General features: G+C 49.9%; 1 protein-coding gene across 2 annotated transcripts in view; it reads right to left on the reverse strand.

Moving 5' to 3' along the window:
• Positions 1-5,276: 5,276 nt before the first annotated feature.
• The window catches only part of SLC2A1 (solute carrier family 2 member 1), a 36,132-nt gene continuing 16,423 nt past the window's right edge, over positions 5,277-24,985 (reverse strand). Inside the window, exons 1-9 of one of the 2 annotated variants that reach the window (XM_067566322.1) lie at positions 16,113-16,263; positions 14,251-14,411; positions 12,549-12,789; positions 11,326-11,488; positions 11,052-11,239; positions 10,571-10,675; positions 9,671-9,772; positions 8,987-9,190; positions 5,277-7,469 (exon numbers count right to left, since the gene is read on the reverse strand). In XM_067566322.1, coding sequence (XP_067422423.1) covers positions 7,272-7,469; positions 8,987-9,190; positions 9,671-9,772; positions 10,571-10,675; positions 11,052-11,239; positions 11,326-11,488; positions 12,549-12,789; positions 14,251-14,297 — 1,248 coding nt within the window. In that variant the 5' untranslated portion in view covers positions 14,298-14,411; positions 16,113-16,263 and the 3' untranslated portion in view covers positions 5,277-7,271. Of the gene's footprint in view, positions 7,470-8,986; positions 9,191-9,670; positions 9,773-10,570; positions 10,676-11,051; positions 11,240-11,325; positions 11,489-12,548; positions 12,790-14,250; positions 14,412-16,112; positions 16,264-24,985 lie in introns of those variants that run through there. The other variant, XM_067566321.1, reaches the window with a different exon arrangement.

Below are 24,985 nucleotides of genomic sequence, written 5' to 3' on the forward strand. Positions count from 1 at the left end.
TTGGGCAATTTATTATTCCTTCCCACGTGTAATATGTTACATTTGTCCATATTGAATTTCATCCTATTTATTTCGGACCCTTTCATCAAGATCATTTTGAATTCTAATTCTGTTCGCCAAAGCTAGAAAACTTGCAAACCTTTGCTTCCTATTGATCATTTATAAACTATGTACTATTACCTCACTCGATACGCCCTTCCAACTTGACTGTGAACCATTGATAACTATGCTCTGAGTATGGTTTGCCAGACAGTTGTGCACCCAGCTTATAGTAGGTTCATCTGGGCTGTATTTCCCTAGTTTATATACAAGAGGGTCATGTAAGACAGTATCAAAAGCCTTACTAAAGTCAAGATAAATCACATCTACTGCTTCCCCCCATCCACAAGGCTTGTTAGCCTGTCAGACTAACCTAGTATCCTTCTTTGACACGATTTGTTCTTGACAAATCCATATTGACTGTTCCTTTGCATATTATCATCGTGTAGGTGTTTACAAAATTGATTGATTATTTGCTCCATTATCTTTCTGGGTACCAAAGTTAAGGCAACTGGTCTATAATTCCCTGGGTTGTCCTTTTTATAGATAGGTACTATATTTGCCCTTTTCCAGTTCTCTGGATCCCACCCATCTGCCATGAGTTCTCAAAGATAATTGCTAAAGACTCAGATATCTTCAGCGAGTTCCTTAAGTATGCTAAGATGTATTTCACAAGGCTCTGCCAACTTGAAGACATCTAATTTGTTGAAATAAAACTCTTTACTTATTCTTTCCCTATTTTAACTTCAGATCCTACCCCATTTACACTGACATTGACTATGCTAGTTCAGTCACTGTTAACCTTGTTGGTGAAAATTGAAACAAGAAAGGCATTCAGCTCTGCAGCCATTGCTGGGTTTTCTGTTATTGTCTTTCCCTCCTCATTGAATGATGGGCCTATCCTGTCCTTGGGCCGCCTTCTTGCTTCTAATGTATTTGTAAAATATTTTCTTGTTACCCTTTATGTTCCTAGCTAGTTTAATCTCATTTTGTGCTTTCTATTTTTGTCCCTACATGTTTGTGGATTTTTTAAAAAACATTCATGTAAACTGGTTGCACGGTCCAGCCAGGGCATCCTGACCCTTCCTCGGGCCCAGGCTCCGAGGAAGGCCACAGCGCCTTTGTCTAAGGGAAGACGCTCCTGGCTTATGAGTCTTTTAGCCTTGGCTCCAAGCGGGGCAGGCTTTCCTTGCTGTCGGTAGCCCCCTGGCCCTCACGTAGGGCAGGGCTGTTACGGCACCCACGACCCCCACCTTCACACAAGCAGGGCGGGTGAGCAGTCTATTGCCCCCGGCCCTCAGGCAGGGCAGGGCAGGCCCAGTAGTCTTTAGCTCCCAAGCAGGGCAGGCAAGCACAAGCAGTCAATAGCCCCTGGCCCTCAAGCCGGGCAGGTCTGCTAAGCAGTCTGTTGCCCCGGCCCTCAAGGTAGCAGGGCAGGTAAACAATCTATAGCCCCCGGCCTTCCAATGGGTGGGACTAGCAAACAGTCTGGTGCCCCCAGCCCTCGGGCAGGGCGGGGCAGGCTATAGCCCCCAGCCTTACAGGCAAGCGGGGCTGGTAAAGCTCAAGGTCCTACGGGGGCGCTCAGAGGAAGCCAAGCACTCCCGGGGTGGCTAGGGAAGTGGGGGGGGACGATGACGACGCAGGCCCACCCGACTCCCTGCGTCCCAGCCCAGGGCCCTAGCAGTGGCACAGCCATTTGCCCCTGCGTCAGTGGGGATCCAGCCGCAACGCGCTGACTGGGCTGGCCACGGACTCAGCCACTCTCCAGTCAGCTGTCCCGGGCTACTTCCTCCCACCCAGCCCCGGGTACCTGCAGCCAGTCGTCTCCCTCCGGGTCGCTGGGGTAGATGGCAGGCGGGAGTCCTACAAGTCCCTCACCCTCAACCGGCGGCAGGTCTGGAAACTCCTCAGGGCTGTCAGCAGAGGGCAGCTCCTCCAGGTCCCAGGGGGTCCTCCGGCAGATCAGGCCCAGTCCGTTCTTGTGGGTCCCCGACATCAGGCAGCTCCACCAGGTCAGGGCCGGCCTCAGGGGCGCTCTACCCCCCCAGCGGTCTCGGGTAGCTGCTCCCAGTCTATCCACTCACTAGAGTCTGGCGGCCCTCTCCAGTCACTCGGGCCCAGCAATCCAGGCAGGCTTTGGCAGCTCCGGTCAGTAGGGCAGGTGCTCCCAACAGCCGCAGGGCCTGGGCCTGCCCACAGCCTCTGGGAAGACACATCTGCCTCTGACAGTAGCTTCCTCTGGACTGAGCTGCCGGCCCGGCCTTTTATACTTCCCTTCCCTGCCCTAGCTCCGCCCCTCTGCTTCCGGGTTGTTTGGCCTGCATGGCCTGGTTCTGTCCAGCTGGGGCGTCACAACGCTTCCTCGGGCCCAGGCTCCGAGGAAGGCAACAGCACCTTGCTACAAGTCATATATATATAATTTGACTTAGTTACCACTTTTTGTATGACTTTCACTTTTAGTTTCTGGTGGTTGAAGATCTCCTGGGTAAGCCAGGGTGGTCACTTACCAGGCTTCAGAGCTTTCTGATGTATTGGGCTAGTTTGCTTGTGTGCGCTAAATACTGTCTCTCTAAAATACTGCCAATAACAATAAAACTGCTAATGGCCAATAACACTGCAACCATGTCAAACCTGCTGTCCTTTATTTCCTTTCTTATCTGCCAGCCAGACCTATTCCACTTAGCCGAAAGAATGGGACATTGGCCTGCAAGGTCAAACTGTCCCTGGGGTGCAGGATTGGAGGGCAGGGCTCTGAGTGCTGGGCTAGGTCCAGGCGAGAGTGTGTTATCAGCACAGCTCAATGAGAGACAGGTTTTCTTTCTTTCCTGCAGGCTGTAAAGTTGGGACTGAGGCTAAGGTCCAGTTAAATGCAGGACCTTTGATTACAAAAATAGGTAAAGACCAGTGCTGTGTGCGGTTGTGCTATGGAAATCACATGCCCTGAGTTGCAAGGGCTGGCATGAAAGCAATAAACAAACTCCAGTTTTGCCAACCCCAAGCATTCAAAAAATTGTGTCAGGCCCCCAAAAGCATATGGTTGGCATAAAAAGCACAAGTTTTTATTTTAACAACATATTTGGGTTGTTTTTTTTTAATTGGTTCTGGGTTCATGTTTTCAGGCTTTCTTCCAGAACAATGCGGGCTAGGAATTTACCTTAAAAAAAAAAGGCTGAGCTTCTTACCTCATCCCATGGCTCCAGGAGCTGGGCTTTAATAAACACATCAACGACCGTGAGCCTGGTGATAAATGCAGTGGTTAGCAATACTTCAACTGTTAGGAAAGCACCTGAGAGATGCTTTCGAGGCTTGAAGTGGCAATGCCTCGCAGCACCTGTTTTCTGCTGGCTGAAGTCTGTGTTTAGCTCAGACACCCCCCCCTCAGAACATCCGGCATGAAGGAGTGCTCACAGTGGCGGGAGATGTGCAACATTCTGGGGACCGGCTGACTTAGTTAACATGACAATGCCTGTGTAAATGGGGAGACTCAGCAAAGCCTGAAATGTTGTGAGCCAGACTTCTTGCAGACACTTCCTTTTCCCTGAAAGCTATGGGGCTCCAGCATTAATGTGCCCTCAGGTAATTAGCATTCAGGCCTGTAGGGGATCTAGAATTGTAATTGTCCTAGGCTCTCAGATGCCTAGTGGGGTGCTGTGATTCTGTTCTCCGCACCTTTAAAGGCTCACTGTATGCCTGCTTGCCCAGCTGCTGGAGGGCTGGGAGGGTTTGTGTATGGAAGATTTTACAGTGTAAAGGAGACTTTGTGCATCTTTCTCAGAGAGACTTTATATTTGTTTGTCCTTGGTTGTTTTTCCTTCCTCACACCTGGGGTGGAAAAGGGTTTGACTGTTTGCAGCTGGAAGACACCATGGGGTCTGTTAATTACTAATTAATACTGTGACAGAACAGGGCTGAGAGCATAGAACAGCAATTGTGCTGCGTCCTGTAGTTAGTTAGCAGCCAAAAATGAGCAATTGCTGTGAGCCTTGCTCGGGTAGCTAGGAATGGGCACTTTGCCAGACAAGCTCCTGAAGGGGGAAGATGGCAAATGTCTCATCACTGGCCAGCAGGCAGTCAGGTCATGCCCAGCTGTGCAGTTAGTTCCAGGCATGTACTTGGAGAATCCCACAACATACCACTATCAGAGCCCCTCCTTGGTGCTATCCCCCAGGATTCTCTCTCCAGCCCCTGCTCTCCACATCTGCTTTTGCAGAATACCTCCGCCCCAGACCTAAGTAACAAGCCTTTGGGTCAGAGGGCTGCTGGGGGGAGTAGAGGGCCCTCACCCAGCAGTGGAGGAGCCCTGAGGTCTCCATTTGGCAGAAACACTTTGTTTCTAACAGCCTCCCATCACGCCCTCCCCAACCTCTGCCAACCCTCCAGCCAACTATCACGCTGAAACTCTCCCTCAGGCTCCACTGACCCACCTCATGGCCCGCCCCCTCTTGAATAGACGTGCTTCTCCCACAGACACGGTCCAGCATGCAATGCAGCATGGTTCGAAAGGAGGCCAGGAGTGCTGGAGCAGGAAAGCTGCTTCTTTAGTAATTTTTGTCCCACAGCTTGCATTTTTCAAAACATTTTAATTTGTTTTTGAAAAAGATTAATTTTTTCCTCATCCCTTTCTGCTAAAGGAGAATGCAGGAAGGGGAAGGGGAGAGACACCCACATAAATGGCTCAGTTCACATTTCATAAAAAAACCCTAACATTTTTGTAAAACAATTTTCCCCTACAAGAATGCTCATTTTTGAAAATGAGCCCATTTTGCTCCCCTCCCCTAAAAATTTTCAAGCAGCTGCAGTGTTGAGATGCCTTCTCCGGGCGAGGCATTGCTGTAAGCCTAATGGTTGCATTTTATTAGCACATTTAAAGCCAGAGCCGAAAGGTCCACCGCCTGCAGGTGATGGTAGGACTACAGAACCCAGCACTAGGGGACAAACAGGAGAACTGAGCAAACTTTTTAAGACAAACCTTTTTTCCCCCACCACCAAAATGCAGAGTGGGGGCAACTAGCGTATTTTGAAAATTGTTTTGGTCACAAAAACAAAAATCTAAAGACTGATTATTTCCATTTTCTGACTTTTCAAATTTTATTTCAATTTAATTTTTAAAAGTGTTGTATTTGCCCTGGAACCCTTTTTTGTTTAATTTTTAGTTTGCTGAAAATTTCAAACATTGCTAGTGCTAGCTGATCCAAACTTATATGGGTTTTCTGATTTTTGGTTTAGCCACAGAACTGGAAACCCCCCAAAACACAAACACACACACACTTACTTCCACAGCTTTAACAAAGAACGAAACACCTGGGACAGGAGTGTAGGTCTTAGTTAGGGTCAAAACAAAGGACTCTAACCAGAGAACTCTGGCCAATGTTGATCATCCAGCAGTAAAATGCCCCGACACACTGTGCTGAGAAACCTATGAACAGGGCCCCCTTTGGAAACAAATCCACACAACACGGCACAGCTTGTAGCTGCATAGTTTGTTGGGTTTTTTTATTCTTTCCACACCACACCAGTTACTCCTCCGTCTCTTAGCGCTTCTTTATTTTTTTTATTTTTTTAAAAAAAACAAGTTAGTCTTTCGGACTTTGTGCCATACACCGAGAGATGATTTTTTGCTAAGTTTATTTTCTTTCGAGTGTGGTCATGTAGCCACTTTAAAAACAGACAAATAAATAAAAAAATACTATTAAATAGCTGCAGCGGGCTTTGGAAATGTGCCATAAGTTGCTAAAATATATGCACTCGGGGGAGTTGTTTGTTTCTCAAAGGACCGGTTTTTTTTGTTTTTTAATAAGACTAAAAATTCAGTGCAACAGATGCAACTACAGTGCAGGTAAGTTAACTATACAAAAGTCATTCATTCTATTGAACAAGCTTTTCATTGCAGCTGCTATAGAAACTATACCTTTCTATCTGTACTTTTGTTTACATTGTACAATGTGAATATAGTTCAAGAATATTTACAATACTTTGCTTGTCAATCAGAAACACTATAACTTAATGTCTACTATTAACACCATTGAACAAATATATATATATAAATAGTTCCAGTCTATACATAAAGCAGGAAATGTATGTATCCATTTAATTGATGAATTTCTGAGAGCCTGGGACTTAAAAAGTAGCAACTGGGCTTGTGTTTGTCTTGTGTCAGCCAGCTTATTTTGCCCCAAACTGGCTTCTGCGACCTGTAAACATATCACTCCTGCTTCTCAGATATACCTTCTGGGCAAGGGTTGCTTGTGGTGGGAGCAAAGCGAGACTGGATTTCAATTCTGGAGTATTGGTTTGTTTTTAACAATGAGCTGAAGAAGCAAGTTGCTGGTTTTTCAGTAGTGAGGCTTCCCTGCCCACATACATGGCAATTGACCTATCAGGCAAATATTGCCAGACTGAAGGAAAAAAAAAAAAAAAAAAACCCACCTCACCCTACCCGAATTGTACCCATCTGACTAAGAGAAAATGATGAATGCAGGTGAGGGAAGTATATTGAGCTGGGGAAAGGTTCAATGATGGGAGGGACTGAAGCTGCTACTGGAGATTTTAAATCCTGGGAGATGTGCAGGTGACACCAGAAGGACCAGAAGTCCTCCTAGGACTGCCCATGTAGCCCTACAGTACTACAGACCTTTCAGTGCTTCTCCTGGGGGACATTTCAGGTCCAGCTGCTGATCAGAGTTGTAGAGGAACAGAATGAATCCACCAATATTACAATCTTTGCCCCCTTGCCAGAGGGGTAGAATCCTGCTTCCCCAACCCACTGGGGGGGAAGCCCTGAAATTTTAGAGTTTTCTTCGAGACATTAAAAAAAATCTGGTTTTTTTTCTTATAATACCTAATAAAATAACAGGTTTTTTTCTGTGATTAAAACCTTTAAAAGTATTGACCTTTAAAAATTTCTCATGAAGGAATCTGTCACTTCATTAATAAGGGAGCTGCCTCCAGCTCTCACAACCTGGAGGAGGTTGGCTGGTTATAAAACATTAATTGTTGTTTCTGAATCTATCGTCTTTGAAATCCTGGACGTGAAACCAGCTAAAATTGTTCCTAGCAAGTGTGTCAGTTGATTGCTGACCAACCAAGTGGCTAGTGGGGGACTCGGGTCGTGGCCATTTGTTCCATCTCCAAACTCCCCCACCCCTTCCTGCCTGGTGTCTGTGCAAGAGTTAAAAACCCTCAGGAGAGACGTTCAGTGGCTTGGAGCAGAGGGCCGAACGGCTGGCTTGCTAGACCTGGGAGTCAGCTCCCAAGCTGTGGAACTCGTCAGGTGTCTTGTCGCTCTGGCTGGCACCGCCCTGGCGGAACCCAGAGGCGATCTCATCGAAGGTCCGGCCCCTCGTCTCGGGCACCTTGAAGTAGGTGAAAATGAAGAAGAGGACCAGCAGCACCGTGAAGATGATGAAGACATATGGGCCACAGAGTTGCTGAAAAGGAATAGCGAGGAATGCAGTGAATATATTTCTGGGGAGGTGCTGACGGGCATTGATCGACACAGAGCATGCCTGGGTGAGGTGCTCAGGGCTGCACAGCAGCACCATGGAGCCTGCTATTGCCAAGGCACCATACGCCTAAAAAGCCCAGGCACTATGCTACAATTCTTGAGCAGCACCTGCTGCCTCCTTCTCTAGTAACTGTTTCTCCTGTACCAAGCCAGGTGAACTCAGACCCGTCCCTCCCAGCGCAGGGTAACTCACCCAGCAGCAACCAACTGCTCTGCCCTCGCTCTGCATGCTGCTGGCACCAGCCAGGCCCATGACTGAGCTAGGCAGCTCTGTACCTAAAGGGCCAGTACAGACCTGACTATGGAAAGGCACCAGCAGCAGCTCAGTCTCAAGTCGCTTCCCCATGGGACACGATTCTAAGTGCAGAGATGAGGAGCTGCAAACCTGCACCTCCTCTGCCCGAGTGGCTTGGGGAACTACCTCCTTCGGACAAAAGTCGTAAGCCGTGCAGACTCATGCTCTCCTAGGGCTTGGAGCAGCCAGGGGCGGGGCTGGTCGAACCCATTCATGGGGGGAGCGAGACTCTCCTGGCCGAGCAAGGCTGAGCTGGTTGGTTTGGATTTGCCCACTACTACTTTCAGTGGGTTGCTCTGGTGCAGGATAGATTCTCACAAGGTCACCTGGCCTGTGTCTTTGTACCATTTACTGCAAGTGAAATTCAGCTCTGGGCATGGAGCCAGCACACAGCTGAGGCCCCATGGAAGCCTTTGCGGCACTGGGCAGAGGCAGAGCAGTGTCAGACTCCAGCTGGGGAAAATACACTTGGCACTTTCTGGTTAGCTTGCATTGGAGGGGGAGGCAGGCGCGGCGGTGGGCACAGCTGGGCAGCTCCGAAGACCTGGGTGCTATACCTGGCTCTGCTGCAAATCATTTTAACCTCCCTGCACCACAATTTCTCCATCTGTAAAATGGGCATAATGATACTGACTTCCCTTTGCAAAGGGCTTTAATATTTATGGAGGACACCTAATAATACTTCCATCTCAAGGTGCAGTATCATCCAACTCACTGCTGCTCATTCTGTCTTTACAGAAAGCCAGAGAACCAAATCCAACCAGGCTGGAAGCTCTCTACAACTCACTGGGAGTAGAACCCATGGCCACCAGGCTAAGTCTGGACCATTGGATGCTAATCAGTCTCTCTTACTCTGTTACCCCTGCACTTTCCCTGCTGGTGGCTGCAACCATGAAAGCTCCCCTTCTCCAACAGCATTTGCCAGTTTATATGATTGCAAAGACGGAGGGACCCAAACCAAAACTACAGGTCCAACCATGGGGAAAGGCCAAATCCAGATCTGGATGCAGGCTGAGTGGTTCAGTCCCACCTGTGGTTCTACATTTCCAGCCCCTTTCGGGGCAGTGAATCCTGCCAGTGGCTGGTAGCAGCTCTGTCTCCTCAGCCCTGGCAGAGCTGGAGGCAAGTCAGGGTAGAGTAATTACCTCGACATACTGGAAGCCCATGCCCACGATGAAGTTCGAGGTCCAGTTGGACAACCCAGCGACAGCGAAGGCAGCAGGGCGAGGGCCTTGGCTGAACAATTCTGCCACGATAAACCAAGGGATGGGGCCCGGGCCAATCTCAAAGAAAGCCACAAACCCAAAGATGGCAATGATGCTGACGTAGGACATCCAGGCCATTTGGTCCTGGGACAGGGAAAGAGAAAGAGAAGATGGTTATTTGTGCCAAAGATGCATGGACCCTGCATCTCGGGTACTGGCGTATTCCCGCGACAAATGTCCTCAAGACGCTTCCTTCCAGCAGGCTGATGATGAACTTCAGTGTTGGGCAAGCCTGGAGGCAGGCGTCTTGCTGAGCCAGCACCTCTGAAGCAATGAGCACTGCCATCCCAGGAGCCCATTCTTCACAGTGACGACCCCATGGAGGCAGGGTTTCTCGAAGTGACATCAGGGATTCAGGCAGTGCTGACTGGCCAACAGTTTGACAGCATCCCTGTAAGGCTGGGCTTTTGGGAAGGGCCTCCCTTTCCACCAGCTCCCTGAGCACCACCCAGGGCTGACGAGTCCCCAGGACCCCCCTCCTTTCGTTGCGTTACTCAGTGGGTGTCTCTCCAGGTGGTACTCAACCCCCACGTTGGTTTCTCTGAACTCAGAGCAATCACTCACCAGCAGCACCAGGGCGATGGTCATGAGCACCGCGCAGCCTGCCATCCCAGCCAGGCCGATGAGGTGAAGGGTCCTGCGCCCAGCTCGCTCCACCACAAAGAGCTGTCAGACAGAGGGAGGCAACCACCCTTCAGCACATCTGCCACCAGGGACAGATCCACGTCCTTTCCCACCACCCCCCTCCCTGGGGGAACATGCTCCATCTTTCCAACCAGATTGCAGTTCCACTATGAGTGTCCAACCAGGGGCCACGTCAGCTGCCACATAAAAAGCACCCAGGCAACTTAATGTGGCCCAAGTAAAATGAGCCGTGCCACCAAGCAGTAGCTGGTCTGTTGGTGGGGAACAGTGCTTCAGCAGGAAGTCTAGTGAGATGGGTCAGGAGACAGGAGGGAGAGCTCCTGCCTGGGGAGAGAGGGGTGGAGACTGGCTGGATCAGAGTCTAGCACTCAAGTCTTGCATGAAGGACGTTTGCTTTTTATTGCTCCAAGCCCCTCTCAGTCTCTGTGGCACTAGGCTGAGAGCCAAAGGCCAATAGTCTAATCCCAGTGCTGCTACCCATGGCCACAGAGCAAAACAGGAAGTCACTCATCCCTGTGGATCCCCCTGGCATTAGCATTTCTGAAAACTGGGCCGCTATACCTCTAATGAGGTAGCCATTAACTACTCTGTGCCTCAGTTTCTCTACCTGTAAAATGGGGATGTTATTCACCACGTTTGGCAAAATGCTCTGAGATGGATGGATGGAGGAGTGCTAGAGCAGCATGAAGTATTATCACGTTTGGGTAGGTATTGAACAGGGACTTGCTCACAGCCATATCCACACACTAGCACTGGCTTTAATCCTGCAAGGATTTATGGACAGGCAACGGGAAGGAAGAATATTCAGCAGACACTCACTGAGACAACCGTGAAAGCGGTGTTCACCACACCAGAACCTATGGTGGCGTAGACTGGCTGCTCCACGCCTGACTTCTCAAAGATGCTGGTAGAATAGTAGAATACCTAGAAAACAGAGCAACACGTCATGAGCAAGTTCTGGAGGCTCCTGCCTGAGGCTTCTCTGAGCACCTCCGGACAGAGCCTGACTTCAAACCACCTGACCAACGCTGTTCATGCCTCTGTATATATAGAAATAACAGAGGGCTTGGTTGTGGTGTTCAGCCACAGCTCTGCGCGGAGAGGTGGGCAAAACTGCTCCAATGGGAGGCGTTGTGCCCCTGGGAAGCCGTGTGGCCAAATGGGCAGGGCACTGGCCCAAGGGGTTCCATTCCGAGTGCCTGACCCTGGACATGCCACTGTATCCCCCGCGGATACAGCCCGGTGAGATGGACCCATGGACAGTGCTTGGCCCGTCTCCCGCCAGCAGCACCGCACTCACCGCATTAATCCCCGAGAGCTGCTGAGACAGCTGCAGCACAATGGCGATGAGGATCGGCTGCTGGTACAACGGGGAGCGGAAAAGCTCCAGTATCGTGACCTTCTTCTCCCTCATCATCTGCCGGCTCTCTTCCTTCATCTCCTGGAGGTCGCTGCTGACGTCCGTCGTCCCTCTGAGCTTCTTCAAGACTGAGGGGCAGGAGGTGGAGAGGTAAGGAACACTGAAGGGCACAGGCCCCTCTGGACCGTTCTCAGGTTGGGGGTGGCCAACTCACCGCTCTTGGCTTTGTTCTCCTCATTGCGGTTGATGAGGAGGAAGCGGGGACTCTCGGGGGCAAAGGGCAGGATGATGCATTGCAGCAGGGAAGGGATGAAGGTGAAGCCCAGCAGGAGCGGCCAGAGTGCCTCATTGCCCATGATCAAGTCCATACCAAACACCTGGGGAGCAGACAATTCAGCAGTGCAGAGACAGCGAGCCTAGCCCTTCCGGCCATCATCCTCGCCAAGTGCTGTGGTCGCAGCCTGTAAGGCTAGATTCTCTGGTTAACGCAGGCCACCTCCCCCCGCCCCCAGCACCGGCCGGCACACCAAACCCAACCACCGCGGGGCCCTGAGCGGTCCTCAGCAGGGACTGCACCTGCGATGTGTGGATCTAACACCATGGGCCTCTCCTGCCTGAGGTCAAGGAGCAGGCCTGGATTCAAGCCTCAGCAGACAGGCCAGAAGGGACAGAGCCGCATTGTGTCATTGTGGGTTACACAATGCTGTCCCACCAGCTCCTGTTCCTCCCGCCTGAACAATACCCTGAATGCGGGAACTGACAGCCAGACCCAAGGGATAAGGTAGATCACGTATGCCTGCAGGGCCCGCATGAGAACCCAGGACCTACAGCACCAGAATCCCTCCCCCTCACTGTGCAGAGCCACTACAGACCATCCCGTGCAGAGCCAGTACACGGTACACACCAGCCCCGCCTTCCTCGAGAGGTGCCAGACCACACAGGACATTAGAGCATCATCAGCCCCCAGGGATACCAGGCCACAAGGAGATGACATGTACAGGGGAGCGCCTTAGCACCGAATCTAGATCTGCCCATGATACATGAGCACCTCACGGCTCCTACTAAGAACAGGGATTAGTTGCTGCACAGACACCCCTGCCCCAACGAGCTCACAATCAACACAGTCACAGGGGGAGTCGTCATAACCATTCTATAGGGAGATTACAGGACTTGCCCAAGTCGTACAGCAAGTCAGTGGCAGAGCTCAGAACAGAACCCAGAGCTCCTGAATCCTAATCCAGTGCCCTAGCCCCCAGACCGCCCTTTGTCTCTGCAAGCACCTCAGCCAGTTCCAGTTAGTGCTGATAAAACCTCACCTACTAGTCAGTGCAACGTTAAAAGCAAAGCAGGACACCGGATTAATTCTCGAGCAATGGACCATTTGTAACATAAAATGGACTGGCCAGTCAGCAGCAGGTACCTGGGAGAACCACTTACTTGTGCGATGAGAATGCCCACGACTATGCCGAGCTGGTGGAAAGTTCCAAGAGCCCCTCGCAGTGCTGTTGGAGACACCTCGCCCACGTACATGGGAACGAAGCCAGTGGTGAGACCAGAATACAGCCCGACGACGAAACGGCCCAGGATCAGCATCTCAAATGAGTTCGCCACCTTGGAGAACCCCATCAGAACGGCCGCCAAGAAGGCGAGGCTGTTTGACATCAGCATGGAGTTGCGTCTGGGGAGGCAAGGATGTGCAGAGGTCAGATGCTGGGAAAGGGTTTAAGCCCAAATTTTAGGTCATGGAAAGAAAAGAGGAAGGTTTCCAAAGCCTAATCATAGAAAGAGAATCAACGACAGACATGATAGCTACAGAACACATGACTGAGAAACCAAGGGGAACGAAGAAGTAGAAAGTGAAACGCACAAGGCTGGCTCCAGTGTCCATAATTTTTGTATTTCATGCAGCTTGAACAAAGAACAGATGGGTGGGTTTTCCAAATACTTTATTGCAAGGATCAAAGATGGTAACAGATGAGGACTTTAAATATAGGGTTATATCAACTGCAGCCTGTTACGCTGAATTGGAGGAAGCTGCTGGTGCTGGGATGTGTCTGAGGCCGGAGCCACCCAGCATAAGCAAGGTCTAACACCGATGTGGGCTAACAATTAAGCTCATCAGCCTTCATCCAAAGTATGAGCAAAATTGCTCCATGCAACTGAGATGACTGGAGACTCTGGGTCTCTTCGGCCAGGGAGAGATGAGGTTCTCTTTTGACAGCAAGCTCTCCAACCAGATGCTCCCTGAGGACCAAAGCACAGTGCAGCTTTGTTTGACAGAAGACTGAGCGCAGAGCTGAAAAGTCCAATAGAGAAAATACAGGGGATGTGGAGATTACAGATGTGTGGCCTGTGTGGAGGGGATTCTGGATTAAGCAGCCCCAGGTCCGGAGAAGATGGGAACCTGAAGAGCGAGGGGGGTCAAGCTGGCTGAGTGCAGATGGGCAATTTCATGGAGAGAGCCGTGATTTTAGGATTCGAGAGCTCTGTGTTCTGTTCCTGCCTCTTTGAGGCTGAGTAAGTCAATGAACTCTACCATCCCTCAGGACCGCTCTGTCATGCCCACTGTTGGCTGGGCACTCTCCAGACATCGAAGAAGCGGTCCTTGCTCTGGGGATAGACAGGAGAAAGGGAACAGCCACAGGCAGCTGATATGCCAATCAGCTCAATTCACGGTAAGCAGCACAGCCAAAGAGGGACTGAAATGGAGCAGAGCAGGGCTTATGGATGAGCTGGTGGAGTCGGTAGCATGCAGGAAAAGGCACAGGGGGATCTGGGGGAGGAACTGACTGGTGAGCAAGCCTGGGAATGCTGGCGAAGGCGGGAGGACGGGGGATACAATGCTCGCCAAGGGAGGATGGAGGGGCAGAGTTATGCAGAGTGGCAAGAAACTTAAATCCGGTGTGGAGCCAGTGGAGGGATTTCAAAGAGGATTCAGACACAATGAAATTAACAGACAAGAAAGAGGATTTCAGAGGCTGCCTTTTATACACGCTCATGGGTGTGTGCACTTGTAGTTCGGGAGGCAAGGGGGTATAATGACCCGGGGGAGCTGATTGTGATGTGCCCAGATACTAAAGTGATGGGCCCCCATCCACCCCAAGATGAACAGAGCAGTTCCAGCACGCGCAGTGCTTACCGGCCAAAGCGATTAACGAACAGCCCCACGGAGAAAGATCCAACCATTCCCCCAACGGAGAATATAGCAACCGAGAGGGACCACAGTGTGGTGAGGGTGCCAGCGGTGATGGGCTCCTCATAGCGGTACAGCCATGTCCGGTTGTAGAAATCTTCAATCACCTGCACAGGGGGTGGGGGAAAATCAAATCAGTTAGGGATAGACCCAGGTCCCTGCTCTTCTGGTTCACACTGAACAACATTCACCCTGCTCACAGGCCCTGTGTGAAGCCTCAACAACAATGAAGTTTCACTCCTCACCTATTATCGGTGCAGATTAACCCCATTTATTGTGCTGTAGTATTAAAGGTTTTACATGTTAATACTCCCACCCCAAAACAGAGACTCCTTGATATGGGATATTCCAGCTAGAATTAGCCAGACATTTATCTATCTAAGGTGCTTATCTGGTCCTCAGGACTGTAGCAGCTGAGCATCTCACAATCCTCACACCTGCTTGTGAGGCAGAGCAAGGCTATTACCTCCATTGCACAGAGGGGAAACTGAGGCACGGAGAAACTAAATGATTTGCCTGAGGTCACAGGAATTCTGTGGCAGAGCAGGGAATTGAACTGGTGTCTCCTAAGTCCCAGGCTAAGCACTGGCCTATCCCGCCTCTCGCAAGCTGAGAGAGTCCCCTGCCTTGCCAGTCAGATCCGGAAACACACCAACGCCAAGCACAGGCTTTCCAGACGGAGTGGATAGTGTTGCTCCCTTGTTTTCTCCAGCACTGAATCAAGACCTCAGCACGTGCTGCATATCAGATGAGATAAAGCCCAGGCTCTAACTACATGGCCCTTTTCACAAGAGTTGGGGGTGTTAACCCTGGCAGCCCCTTTTTGGGTAATTGTCTTCTGCCTCTTTAAATTCCCCTTCCCACGTCAATCGGAGACAAGATTCTTCCTGCTGTGTTGTGTTACTGTTGCCACGTTTCCCCCCCGCCCCAATGCCTGCATCTCAGTGGGGAGTGCGACCACTGCCAGTACAGGAACCTCCGTAGATGCAATGTGCTGTGCTCTTCCGGGAAAGCACAATCGCACTGCAAGTAATTATCACCCCTTACACAGATGAACCAATTGTGCTACCCTGGAGCTTACTCCTGCTCAGTGAGCTCCACCCACGGAGCTATCGATGGCTATTAATTTACTGTACATTTGCTAGAGCAGTCCCTTTTCTTCCATCCCCATGGAGACTCTGTTCTGGTTTGCCTTTCATCTGCAGTCACAAATGCCATGCATTCCCAGGCCTCAGCCCCACCACCTACAGACTTCAGGCTACTTCGCTTCACCCCAGACTTGGACCATAAGCCTCAGTCACAGGGCTTGGCTCGTGTCTGCCTCAGTCACAAGATGCTGCGTCACAGAGCACTCCCTCCCTCTTTTGCAGAGGTGAGGCTGTACTCTTGTTTAAACCAATGCCGCTTTCCCTCCACTAGAGGGGAGTCACCAAACCAGTTCCCCAAACGTCAGGCCGGCAGCAAGCTGGTAATTTGGCTATAGCTCCTCTGGGAGGAAATTGCCTGGGCCATGCAAAGAAATGTGGCCAGACAAGTTGTGGTCTGACCTTAGTGACAGTCAACAAAACCCACAAGACCTCTGAAACGGGCTCCCTGCTTTGCCTGGGGAGAAGGATAGGCTCATCTCCCAGCCATGGCAGACACGCAGGAATGTGAACACGCTGTACGAAAAGGAAGGACAGGTTTGCTAATGGGAATGTGAACGGCATGGGGACTGCATGGCAGGATGTGAAGTCTCCAGGAGGGGAAGGAGAGAAGGGCAAAGTGCATAACACACTTGGCAGAATGGCAGCAGGTTGGTCAATTACCTCCCTGCCCCCCGAGAAGGGTTAAGTGGGGGAGATGGTCACCGGGCCAGGTGGGGATCTCCATAGGTTTGGCTAAACACCCTGGCGTTGCTTGCTGGTTCTCCCATGGTTTTATTTTGTAAATGTGTTTTTGCTGTACGGATGCTGGGACCTGGAGTGGTTGGTTGTTATGGAAGACAAAAGCCATGAGTTAAAAAAAAAAAAAAATGTTTACCAATTGATTTTTAAATCTAAGTCATGACACTGTCAGCACATGCTGTTACTTTCTCTCGGTTTTATACGCTTTAGTTGCTAATTTGCCCATTTTGTGCACATTTCTTAAATTAGTTTCCTAGCTGTTAGTAGAATTTCAGTTTTTATAGAGACAGTTTCACACTTAAAATGTCCAACTCACACTCACAAGTGAGAAGCAAAGAGCACATGCTAGATTTACAATCAACATCACTTTTGAACTTCTACAAGTCAAGAAAGCTAAAATGCTTCTCCATCAACGTTTACAGTTTGACGTCAATAGGACTTGTGCGCCTAAATCATGTGGGAACTTTTGAAAGTCCCACCCTCAGGTGCCTAGAGATGGACTTAGAAGCTTAACTTTAGGCTTCTATTTTTAAAAAACCTTGGTCTGTGTTCATAAAGCATTTACAAGGATTTTGTTCATGTATTGAAAGACAAAATAACTTTTTCAATTTTAAGAATGAAGCAATTTTGGTTTGGAATGACAAAAACTTTAGGTCGCTAAGAAAGAAGTAGTTAATATACAGTTTTAGCTCCCAACGTTTCTGCAAATGCTTCTCTTTTAAGAACATGTGTAGTCCTCCTGAAATGACAGATTATTCCTTTGAGTAAAGTTATGTACTTTGGTTATGTGTTTAAAAAAAAACAAAAACAAACAAAGGCTCCAACACTAATTATTTTTCCAAATTCAAGATACCCAATCCCTGGCATTTGAAAAAACAAGCAGTATTTATCATTTAGTTCATATAAACATGTTAAGCTAAAGTTGAAACAACATTTTCAAATTAGTTTTACAAAGCCTTTAACCTGATTTTAAATCAATCTTTTAAATTCAAGTGATTTAAAAAAAATCAACAGGTTAATTCACTTTGGATTCAAATAACTCGATCCAGTTTTGTGGAGGTTTCCTTTTTTCCCTATTAACCAACAACAACCATCAGTAATAATAAACCCTAACACCTATCTAGTACTTCTCATCAGTAGGTCTCAAAGCACTTTACAAAGGAGGTCAGTACCATTATCCAATCGGTAGGAACAAGATCTTGGGGCATTGTGACAAATCACCACCATTATTAATCATTATTATGGTAGCACCTAGGAGCCCCGTCTTGGGCCAAGTCCCCACTGTGCTAGGCGCTGTACAGACAGAACAAAGAGACACCCCCTGTCCCCAAAGAGCTTGCAGCCTAGAGGTGCCATATCACTGTCACATTTGGAGCAGAGTGGGTTTCCGGTTTTTGAACCCCTGGTCTGGTAGGAAGCAGAGAAAAGCCTGAAGATCTGCAGCCCTGACCATTAAAATATATAAAAATGAACCTAAAATGTCTCAGATTCACAGCCCCATACCTCAACTAAGAGGGCTTAAAATACCACAGAGCACTAGGCCTGCCAAAGGACAAACTGGCCAGACTATTTTTTTTTTTAAACTGGGGCATCAATTTAAAACACATCCCCAAACACGCCATTCATTGTCTAAAATTCTTACAATGGTGATAGCACCAGCAGCACTTCAGATGGCTACAGATGAAACAGGAAAACCACCATGTTTTTCCGTGTTTCTTTGTGCATGTGACAGTGGCATGGCCACCATCATGCCTGATATACGGAGGACTGAGTGGAGACCATCTAAAGCTAAACACATAACCTGCTAAGACTATGAACAGATGCGTGTACTCTGCAGGCTGGACAGACACCGCCCCCCTCCCCCCCAATAGCACTCTGTCCCTGATCCTCAATGGGAGTTAGACAGCTAAATACTTTTAGGATCTGGGCATCTATGATTATGACTTTTCACAGCTTCCCCCGCACACACTCAGTTCCCCTAGGGGTTTTCACATTGCAACAGGGAAGAGAAACTTTTAAAAAGAGGAAAATGTGATTGTAAAAAGGCTCAGAGGCAGGTGTTTTTTGAAGTGGACTAGATTTCAAGTTTACAGGGTCCCTTTAAAAATCAGACAGTGGAAAGAGTCAGAAACTGAGGATGCAATTGCTCTTCTCAAACAAAAAAGGGAAAGAAATAACCTCACAAAGTGAATGAATTTGATTCCAATGGTAAGATATTTCCTTCGCTGATTTCAACCTACAAAAGATATTTCTTCTGAAAGTGACATACCAGCCACAGAAAAGGGGGTTCTAATGGAAGTACAGGAGCAGATCTATATACAAGGACCCAGTTTCATCATCACATGGTCACAATCTCCCCTTCTGTGCATATAATTGTCCTTATTCATTATTAACCTGATCCAGTGCTCCCATTGACTTCACTGGGTTCTGTATAATCATAAATAAATAGAGGCAAAAGACCAGTTTGGAAATACTTGTCTCTCTCCTGCCTCTGCCCCGGTCTGAGTTCAGGCTCTCTGCTCCCCCCTGCAGCTGCTGAGGTCAGTAATCTGCATCCCAGCTTAAGGCACGTGAAGAATGCGTGTGCGGCCCTAGTTCAGAGCAGCTGCTCAGATGGCACAGGAGAGACATAAGCAACACCTTGGAGAGAAATAGTGATGCAATATGAGCTCCAACGAGCTCCGACCTGCATCGGAGCTTCGGCTATTCCGAATCCATGCTAGGAGGAAGAGCGATGGAGGAGGAAGCAGGTGCAGCAGGGCAGGTGCTGGGGCACTGCTAACCTGCAGGGGTATGTCTGGGTGGGAAGACGTTTCTGGCCCTACTGAGATGGAAACGGCCCCGGGATTATTACACGAGGCAGTGAAAATACAGGAAGCTCTGATTTAAGTGGCAGCAATATCAAGCCTGAGTTTCCCCACCCACCACACATCCCTCTATGAATAGGTGCCCGATATGTGCATTCAGTTCTCCACACACAACACAGGGATGGGGGGAAAGACACACCTAAAGAGTCAGAGTCATGCTCAGGCTGGCGTCGAGGTGCTGCACGGCAGAGCGTCTTTGGCACTTGGCCTCCATTCAGAAGAAAATAAAATCACGTATTACTGGAGAATGACCAAGCCAGTCTGAGCCTGACCAAGTTATCAGTTGTGAAGGCAGAAATTAACACAGCACGAGACACAGCCTCTCTCTCGAAGGTAGAGGTGGGGGGGGCAGGGAGGTCCCCTTAGGAGCAGCTCCTGAATTGCAAAGAGGGGCAGGAAGCGGTGTCCCCCCCCTCCAGCACCTTTCCTGCTGTGCTGCTTACAAAACCCTTATGCCCTGGGGGTTCTGCAATTTCAGGGGACACTGAAGTGAATCTGCGATCTGGTGAACTTCACGCCCAGGCATCCAGCTTGCACTGGCAAGGGGGGAAGCGTCTTGCTGTCTGCGAATGTTTTCAGGGCAATGCAGCCATAGATGCTAGAAATGGGGCATCCCCCCAGCTTGAAGTGGTTCCCATCATATACAGGGTCTAGTTTGGTTCAATGGCTCAGCTCCCTCCCCCTCATACAAATTGTTCCAGCCACCCCATTAAAGCAGTCCTTCTACTCCTGCCCTCAGGGTTTGCTAGTCTCACACCCTTAACAAAAGGGCCCCCTGCCCTGCATCTGTGCCTAGGACAAGGAGAGCTTGACCATTCACAGGGTGCTGACAATAACCCTGCTCCTGGTTAAGGTAGCTTCTCCTCCAGCCCCGCCGCAGGGGCAGGCCGGTTACTTTCCAGTACAATGTTCTAGGCCTGCTTCTTCTCCTACCCCATAGGGGGAACACTTCCAGGACAGCACGGCCATTCCCCATGCCAGTGAGAAATAGCTTGGCTAAGAGCACGGCTAGACCAGACCCTTCTCTGTCCATGACATAGCCACGGATGGGAAGCTGATGGTGAGAAGGTGCCTCCACAGCAGACTTTAAGCACAGGAGAAGCGGTAGGAAACACCACCTCCAATAACGTAGTGGAACCAGGGTGAAAGAAAGCTTTTCTTTCCCATTGAAAAGTGGTTTACATATCAACTCTCAACCAGGGAGGAGAAGAAAATCGCCTGTCCTACCCCCATCTTTTCCAGCACTCTGCTGAGCTTTGCCTTCTCATGGATACAGATGAATCCCACGGTAACATCCTCCCACCCGTCTTCTGTGCTCCTGACCAGAACTTTGGAAAACCAAAGTACAACCCGCTTTAGCAGATCCAGGCCAGGTTGAGCTTGAGCCATGGCAGCCTGCAGCGTCTTAGCTGGGTGAGACGCTGCTAGTAGCAATGAGGGAGAAGTGCGAAGGGGTCCCACACTTCAGTGCCTGGATCTCTTCACTCACCCCCCCCACTCCACACAAGCTGCATGACTTACCATCCCCCTCTGCCCTTATCCTATTCTTGTATCCAGCCCTCCCTGCCTCACGGACCAGGTCTATGCTGTCTTTTCCTTCAAAATCCAGCCTCCCAAAGCCCAATAGTCACCCCTCAGTTGTGCTGCAAGGAACTCCACAAATCCAGAAGGCGAAGATGAAATCAAGACGACAATTGTTGTGGGCCTAACATTGCACTATGCCCAGCTTCCCCACTGCAGGCTTGGGAAGCTGTGGGCTCACCTGTCCTCACCTCTGACTTGTGTTCACTGCACTGGGGCCCAGTTCTGTGAGCACAGCTGGCTGGGAAGGACACCCCTCCCGAGGAAAATTTTTGATGAAAACAAAATTGGTTATTGAAATGGGGGTTGTTTTTGTCAGACAAGGTTTTATTTCAACCCAAAACCTTCTACTTGCCAATCCCCCCCCCCCAATCATTTTTTTCCCATGAAACCAAAAAGTTTTCAATAAAAATGGATGTTCCCCCACTAAGATTGTTTCATTAAAGAAAGCCATTTTCCAAACAGAAAAAATATTTCAATGGAAAATTGAGTCCATCCCTCCCTGCCCTCGCTCCTGCTGCTTGAGAGAGCAGAATCAGCCACTGCCCTGATTGAAAGTCTCCAGGGAAGAGATACCTGCTGTCCTGTTGCTTGAAGACCCCTCTCCTCTCTCCTGCCCCCACACCCCCATTGCTGAAACAGCTCCAACCTAATTCCATGGGGGAGAGGGGGAGGAGGTCAGTGCAGGCTGGACTAGATATTTTGACAAGTGTGTAGGGGACTGTCTCCTCCCTAGAGACGCAGCTAGGGTAAGATGACATTGATCCATTTGTACCACCAAAGCTGCCCCCTGAATTCCAGCCATGAATGCATTAAAGCAGATGGGGTGACAGATTCATACCAGCCGAGGATCCCATTTATGAATATATCTCTTAACTGTTCCTGGTGTGAAGGGCCTGAGGCTTCTCTGCAGTTGGAGTTCCACCGCTACCTGCCTGGGTCTAGATGGGGATCAGCATCTCTCTGCTCCACCAGCTATGTTAGTCGGTCATCCTCCTCCTACCCCAACTTAGCTGCAATACCCATCAGCCCAGGCTCTGGGCCCCCGCCCAGCTGGGACAACGCTTGGGTTTGCCAGTCAGCCCTGGTGGCTCAAGGTCCCAGGCTGTCCTGAACTACAGAGGATCCTGTTGAAGAGCAGACATTTTAGTTTAGTCTCCCTGTTTCTAGTGCTCACCCCACCCTCGCAGGCTGCCTGCCTGTAGCCAGTTGTGCTCTGCGGCAGCATGCTGCATGGGTGTGGTCACAGCTGTGCTAGGAATCCAAACTGCCGCAGCCATTGTCATCCTGACCAGCGTTCTGTGGTCAAGACAAGCTCACCGGGAGGGTGCTGAGCAGCACCATGTACAGGGAGTGATGCAGGAAAGCCGCTCCCAAGGGTGGCCCAGAGGCTGAAATCTCCTTTAAACGTCAGCTTGGTGAATAAGGAACTGGTGGAAAGAGGCAGCCCGAGGGCCCTGCAGACCAAACAGCTACAGCACCAGCAGTGGCAGCGCACGTGTAACCATCACATGGGCGGCTAGCAGGTTTGAAACCTAGGATCTTTTTGTGTAAGTGCTTTTACTTGATCTGTGTAGGGCCCCAAAACAACCCCACTAACTGCCAGGCTCCTCCGTGACCTGGAAGAAAAGAAAATCACCACCGATAAAGTTTGCAGATGACAAAAATTAGAGGAGGAATAAATAATGACAAGGACAGGTCATTTACCAAGCAACCTAGATCCCTCTGAATCAGCTGGGCACAAGCCACCTATGTATTCTAACATGGCTAAATATAAACGTCTCCATCTAGGAACAAGGAATGTCAGTCAACCTTACAGACTAGGGGACTCTCTCCTGGGAACCAGGGACTCAGATTTGGAGGTTATGGGGAATAATCAGTTCGTCTTGAGCTCCCCGAGCGATGCTGTGGCCAAAAGAGCGAATGTGATCCTGGGATGAATCTCAAGGAGGAGCAGAGAGGTGATTTTATCTCTGTACTTGGCACTGGTGTGACCACTGCTGGTGGCCACAGTTCAAAAAGGATGTTGATAAATTAGGGAGGGTTCAGAGAGGAGCCACCACAAGAGTGATTAGAGAACATGCCTTACAGTGATTGAGCTGGTGGAGTCTATCCCATTAGTGTCAGAGAGAAGGTTAAGGGGTGATTTGATCACAGACTACAAGTATTTACATGAAGAACAAATATTTGACAATGGGCTCTTCAGTCTAGCAGAGGAAGGTCTAACACGATCTAATGAGTGGAAGTGGAAACTGGGCAAATTGAGACCAGAAATAAAGTTTGATTTTTTAACAGGGAGAATAACTAACCCTTGGAACCATTTACCAGGGTCACGGTGGATTCTCCATCAGTGGCAATTTTATAATCCAGATTGGCTGTTTTTCTAAAAGATCTGCTGAAGGGATTTTGGGGAAGTTCTCTGGTCGCACTAGAAGATCAGAACAGCCCCTTCTGGCCTGAACATCTATTAATACATAGTGAAAAGTTCCAGAGGGGTAGCGGTGTTAGTCTGAATACAGCAAAAACAACAAGAGTCCTGTAGCACTTTAAAGACTAACAAATTTCTGCAGCCATGAGCTTTTGTGGGCTGCCCATGAAAGCTTATGCCTGCAGAAATCTGTATTACTTTAAAGTGCTACAGGACTCTTATTGACACAGTTTTTCAACCTGTGGTACATGTACCCCTGGGGGTATGCAAGACACAGGCAGGGGGTACGCGGTGAAAAACCCAGTGAAGGGAGGTAGGCGGCAGCCACTGGCTTCCTGCCCGGTTCCACCTCCTAGCTGGGAGGTGGACGGCAGCCGCCCCAGTCCTGGGGAAGCTAGGTGGCAGTTGCCGGCTTGGATGGTAGGCGCTAGCTTTTTGGGAAGCCGGGCGGCAGCCGCCTGTATCCCGCCTGGTCCCAGCTCTCAGGTAGGAGCCCAGTGGCAGCCTCCTGCACTCTGCGAGCTGGGCTCACAGCTGGGTGGCTGCCATCCGTGCCCCAGCTCTGAACCGAGATACAGCCTCCCATGCCCCGGCTTGAAGATGGGCAACAGCTGCCTGCCGCCTGCCACATCCCCAGGTCCCAGCCTGTGTGGAAGCCTCTTCCACCCCCCGGAGCAGGTGGCAGTTGCCTGAGCCCAGGTGGCAGCTCCCCCCAGCTCAAAGCCCAGAGCCCAGTGGGTTGGCTGTCCTGGAGCCTAGCTCTATCCCCAGGTTTACTTGTCAATGTCACGGCTCTAGTGGAGCAATGAAATTGACAGCTATGACAGCCCCAGATTTTACCAGTATAAAAATCTTAAGAGGGGCCCACCCAGTGTGATTTGTCCCAGGCCCGCACCCCTCTAGGGACAGCCATGGGGAGCGCTGCTATCCACTCCGGTGAGCTGCTAGTGCCTGCTCATACCTCACAAGGTCCCGCTCGCCTGTGTGAGGAGAACAGCAGGTGACCCCGCCATCAGGCCATAGTGACTGGCTGGCGCTGAGCTTTGCTCCTATACGGAGGAAGGGGAGGAGGAAGGAGGGGACAAACAGCAGGGGTTTTGTGATCTGCCACAGCCACGCAGCACTGCAGAACTCAGAACTCTTCTGCTGTACGAGAAATACAGTCGTCCAGCGGTGAAGGGGGAAAGATTGTTTCTCACAGTGGAACATGGAGTGTTGGGTACTTAAAGTTTTCAGAAGTTGGGGTACTTGCTACTGAAAAGGCGGAGAAACACTGCCCTAACAGATTGCCCTCCCAGCCTCAGCCCTCCCTGAAACCATTTCCAACCTGGCTCAGTGGGAAGGGGGAAGAGCAGATTATAATTTCAATCCAACATGGATGCCTCGCAGCTTCCATTTTGGAATCTCCCCCCCATGAGAAGCAGCCTCCAAGAACAAACCCTGCCAGGTAGTTTTGGTGGGGCAGGAACTGATCTGCCCCACATGTACACACTATTAGTAGCTCCCTCTGCTGGAAAGCCTGAGCACAGCTGTTCCGGACTAGACCGAGACCTCAGCTCCTCAGCCATCAGGAAAGCAGACTCGCCCAAAGAGAAGTGATCACTGATCAGTTCTTCAGACCAGGCAGGAGTTAGAGAGAAAAGTCAGTGCCTCAGCAGTGAATCAGGACCCACACCCTGAGGGATCTCAGACACAGATCGCTTATGTCCTGCTCTGGGAATCACCTTGTTTTAGGAAAACCAGCTGACTCTCTCTCTCTCTCTCTCTCTCTCACACTCACACACACACACACCCCCTCTCTCTCCAATTAACAATTTCAGCACATTTTCTGGGAATGAAATGAAATGAATGAAAGCCCAATATTTCTGACAATGGCATAGGGGAGTGGGACCTGCAATGAGTCCTACATTACCTGCCCC

Source organism: Emydura macquarii, unplaced genomic scaffold, assembly GCF_026122565.2.
Source record: "Emydura macquarii macquarii isolate MOO-44397 ecotype Brisbane River unplaced genomic scaffold, CSIRO-AGI_Emac_v2 contig_2768, whole genome shotgun sequence".
Taxonomy (NCBI): Eukaryota; Metazoa; Chordata; order Testudines; family Chelidae; genus Emydura; species Emydura macquarii.